General features: G+C 43.4%; 1 protein-coding gene across 2 annotated transcripts in view; it reads right to left on the bottom strand.

Moving 5' to 3' along the window:
* The window catches only part of efnb3b (ephrin-B3b), a 77,451-nt gene that overhangs the window by 42,834 nt on the left and 29,931 nt on the right, over positions 1–4,686 (bottom strand). For both annotated transcript variants that reach the window (XM_019868677.1, XM_019868676.1), the window contains exon 2: positions 3,162–3,451. In XM_019868677.1, coding sequence (XP_019724236.1) covers positions 3,162–3,451 — 290 coding nt within the window. The remainder of the gene's footprint in view (positions 1–3,161; positions 3,452–4,686) is intronic.

The raw sequence follows: 4,686 nt of genomic DNA, 5'->3' as shown, positions 1-4,686 counted from the left end.
TTAACCTGGGTTCGATCGAACCCCAGGGGTTCGGTGAGTCGTTCTCAGGGGTTCGACGGAGCCTCTGTCATGGAGGGTAAGACACACGCGACTCAACATGTTAATGAGTTATGACACGCCTGCTTGGCCATCACTGGTTGCAGATGATCACATGACATTGCTTGTCCAATCAGTGCTGTGGGAAATTTAGTTCGCTTTGTAGTCAACGTGTGACTGTCGTGACGTCGTACAATTTAAAAAAAAAAAAAAAAATTATCTCTTGAAATGTTTATTTACTTTTTTCTGTTTTTAATCAATGTTTTTTTTTCTTTTAATATCTTGAATTTGTATAAAATTCTATCTGTATTTTTCACTCATGAAGGGTTCGGTGAATGTGCATATTAACTAGTTGGGTTTGGTACCTCTAAAAAGGTTAAGAACCACTGCTCTAAAGTAAGCGTGTTCAAAAAAAAGATTGCTATACTACTTAGTCAGCATCATCCTTTTTTTTGGCATCACTCATGACTCCAAGACCTCCGAAAAATAACTTGAGAAGAGCATTCCATGATCGGTGGTGACATTCAAGACACAAGGATTCCTCAGTCTATACGATACGCAGCCTTGTAAATGAAGCCATGCTAGCTGTCAGACTTCACTAATGGCCATCTTGAAGGAAGTGGCTCAGGCCCCTAAATGGGCCATTACATGAGCCGCTTATTAACGATGTGCCAGCTTCATTAAACCAGACACCGTAAGCGCCGTTCTCGGTTAAGAACCATCCCAATTAAAGCTTGCATATCGTTATCAATAAGTTATCAGCGCCAGATGCTCTGTGCGTTGAGCTACTCCACTTGTTCCCTCCTTTGCACACCTAAACGCACGTATGAGTCAGTGTGTGTGTGTGTGTGTGTGTGTGTGTGTGTGTGTGTGTGTGTGTGTGAGTGACCTCCAGCCTCCATTGATTAGGCAGGAGCTGTCAATCGATGCGTCTGTGTCAGTGATGAAGGTGTCAGATTTGGACTGACCCGCTTAGGGAAAGACCAAATCAAGCTCAAGTCAGGAAAAATTGATTTCAAATCACACACCTGCTGGATGGGCGAAATTAAGCCTCCGATTCCCCCCCACACCCCCCCAAAAATCCGATTTCTGATTTCAAGCCATCGCTCCCCTCGACTGATGGAAACAAACAAAAGGAAATGACATTATTCAAAGCAAGGCCTGTTTTTGTTTTCCATCCCCCTTGTGGGATTTGCTTCATTTCTCCTGATACCAAACAAGCTTTGAAACTATTTTTTTTTTCCACCAGCGTCAACTTCCACAGACATAAATTGAAATAAATTAAACTCACTTGTTGCCCGTTTGAAAAATAGCCGCTAAATATAGCCACCAAATCGCTGAGTCGGCGAGGCTAACTCTTGATTTTGTAAACCGGCCTTGTCTCGATTCACAGCCATGTTGTTAGTGTAAGTCAAAAAAAGAAATCATTTTTAAAAAAAAATCATCCGAAAATTAAAAATGGGCTGACTTTTTGTCTGCATTGCCGAACCCAATAAAATATTATTTTAGTCAGGATCTATCTGGTTTAGTTGTTCGGTTATCAGAATTTTACCCCGCCAAATATTTAACATGCGTAATTGGCACTGGCCTCAAGAAAACCATAACAATGGAGCCCTAACGGTTACATACGACCACTCTATTAAATTCCTTTCCTCCTCTCATTTTTTTTTTTCTCACCACAGATGAGAGGAAGTGAACAGACATAGCGTGTGCGCACCTGAGCGCATCTCGCCTGCGAGGTGCGTGGGAGGAGAGATCCAAACAACTCCCTCTCACTCCCGAGGTGTTTTTTTTTTTTTTTGCATTGTGTCTGAAAATGAAACAGAGTAAAACAAAGCCCCCTTCGGCTTCCGCAACGTTCCATCGCAAACGACCGCATCGGGCCCGACTTGCCTTGATGACCTCATCGCCGGGTCCCCCCGAGGGACGCAAACAATCTGCACCGAATCGACCAAAGCAAAGCGTGCTTTTCGTCTTTTGTGGTGACTGCGGAGTCAGACGATAACAATAAACGGCGCCGACACAATGCGCACCAAGTGACTTGACAGGAGTCGGTCATATGCCGCCACTTTTGGGGATTGCCGGGTCTCAACGAAACTTTGATTTTTGTATTACCGAACACGGTAATGTGGAATTGTTTTTATTTCATTTTGACTCTTGTTTTTTTTTTTTAAATTCAGTTCATTTTTAGTACTTTTTAGAGCAGGTTGGTTACTTTTTGATTTGTTTTAGTTTAGTTTTCATGAGTTTTACTTTATAGTATTAGTTTTTTTTTTTTGTTTTTGAGTATTTGTTGCGCGCAAGATAATAAGTAACATTTCAAAAAAGGACTAAGTATTGTGGAATTAAGTCAACTACAAACCTTAAACGCCGGGTTGAGCTTCCTCCTTCTGTACGGACGAACGGCAATAGCGAAAGAAATGCATTCAAAACGAACCCCGAAAGTTCATGTATGATCTTGGCAAAGACCAAAACGAAGGCCATTTTCACTACAATTCAGTTTGGTAAATGCAAGATGTAGTTTCAGCTAGTTTCCACTTTTTAAAGCATTGTCCGTTTTTGTTTTTTTTTTCATTTCACAAACAAAAATGTTTTTTTAGATTTGTGTTTTAGTTATTTTGCTAGTTTAGGTTATTTATAACAACCTTGTTAGTGACACTACTTGATGATTTTTTTTTGTCCCCTCAATATTGTGATTGCGAATTAATATGTGTTTATTTTTTCAAAGATCTCCTCCGCCCATGTGTTTTTTTTTTTTTAATTATATTTTTTTTTGCCAACACAAGCAATTCATCTCAATTCATCTGCATTCATCTCTGTTACCCGGTTACTAGACAGTTTATTTCGCTACTTTGTCACTTCAACCTTTCATGAAAGATTGATGCGTAAACATGTGGGCTGCAGTTCTTTAACCGCCGGTCTGATCTCGACAAAAATAAATAAGCTGGACATATACGACCCAAATAAAGCCAACCAAACGCGAGGGTTAAGACTCGCTCCCACCCCTGCCCAACAACACGCCCTGGCAATCTCAACGACCATCAGCACGATAAACAAACACAGTCGGGCTCAATCAGAAACCAAGCGTGCAAGCATAACATCGGGTCACGCACGCACGCGCTTACCGATGATGTAGTAGTCGTGCATGCTCTTGAACTCGTGGCCCCACAGGTTGGGCGAGAACTCCTGGAACTTGATGGTGAAGCGGCGCTCCCGCACGGGCTCGTCGCACGTCAGTACGATGTTGGGCGGGCCCGTCACCTCGCAGCGGTCCGCCTGCTCCCGCGACGACACCAGGTACAGTTTGTAGAACTCGTACTCCGGCGTGGAGCGGGCCGTGTCCAGCGGAGGGCAGATCAGGTCCAGCCGGTCCCCGATCTGAGGGTAGAGGACGTAGCCCTTATCGTCTCGGAACCTGGAGAGGATGGGAAGCGAGTCAAGTCAGATTTGTGCACCTTTGCTTTTCTGAAAAGAAGATAATGAAGCGGCTTCATTGACGACAGGAAAACGTCAAAAGATTTTGATGACGACACGGTGGAACCGCGGGACTCGAGGAAAATTAAAAGTTGAATAATTTCAGAAAAAAAAGCCAAAAGAGGAACCATCCTGGAATTGATTGCGTTACGCTACATTGTACATTGTCTTACCAGCGACCGTGGACCACCCTGGACAAAACGCAACTTGCATCCATCGTGGGACAGGAAGTTGATTTATTTCCCCGGCATCTTAAACTCATCCCCGACAACACTTTTTAAAACCAAGCCATGTGTGGACTTGAACGAAATGCTCACTTTGCCAATGCGTAACTTTGAAAACGAAAAGGTTGCAAGACAACTGATTTCATTCCTTTACTTTTTAATCTGAACTGGGAGTTTTTGAGACAAATTCCATTCTATGCACTCAGAACGTGTTTGGAAAATTATTTGTTCAATATGTAACTTGCATTTGTGTTTGTTGGACTCCCTAGATAGAGAGATAGATAGCTAGATAGCCAGATAGCCGCATAGCTACCGTAATCTATCCATCTAGCTAGCTAGCTAGATAGCTAGCTAGCTGGATAGATAGACATGGAGATACAATGTATATAGATAGCTAGACATAGATTTTTTTTGTGTTTTCCAATTCCCGGATGAACTCTTCAGTCCAAACGAAATCCTGAGCTACATTTGAGCTTCCTTTGACTCCGCATCTTGGCTTTTTTTTTTTTCTACCCTCAGCCATCAACAATGGAGCCATTCATGTGGCCACACTTTGAAACGTGGTGTGGTGGGAAGGGTTGGAGGGGGGGGGCAGAGGTGACACTGATGGAGTTTTAGGGAGAGTTAGAAAGGAGGAGGGGCTTGCTTTTCTTCTCCGGGCAGAAAGATCTTTTTTTTTCACCTAAGCATCGACCTCTAGGACCCTGACTCCGTGAGTGGCTCCATGCACCCCCACCCCAGTGCCTCCTGCTTTTCAGATACCCCCCCCCCCAACCCCACCCATCCACTTGACACTTTTGAAAAGCAAGGTGGACTTGTGTGTCCTCTTTTCTGCATATCATCATGACGGACAGCTGAAACATTTCCAAAATTCCACAGCGGCAATGCGAGCCCATTGTGAATATCAAGTTGGGCACACAGGTACCAACAGCTGTGTGTGTCTGTTTGAGGA

Source organism: Hippocampus comes, unplaced genomic scaffold (genome assembly GCF_001891065.2).
Source record: "Hippocampus comes isolate QL1 unplaced genomic scaffold, H_comes_QL1_v1.1 scaffold382, whole genome shotgun sequence".
NCBI lineage: Eukaryota > Metazoa > Chordata > Actinopteri > Syngnathiformes > Syngnathidae > Hippocampus > Hippocampus comes.
The sequence above is the reverse complement of the archived record's forward strand: the minus strand, read 5'-3'. Positions and strand labels throughout refer to the sequence as shown.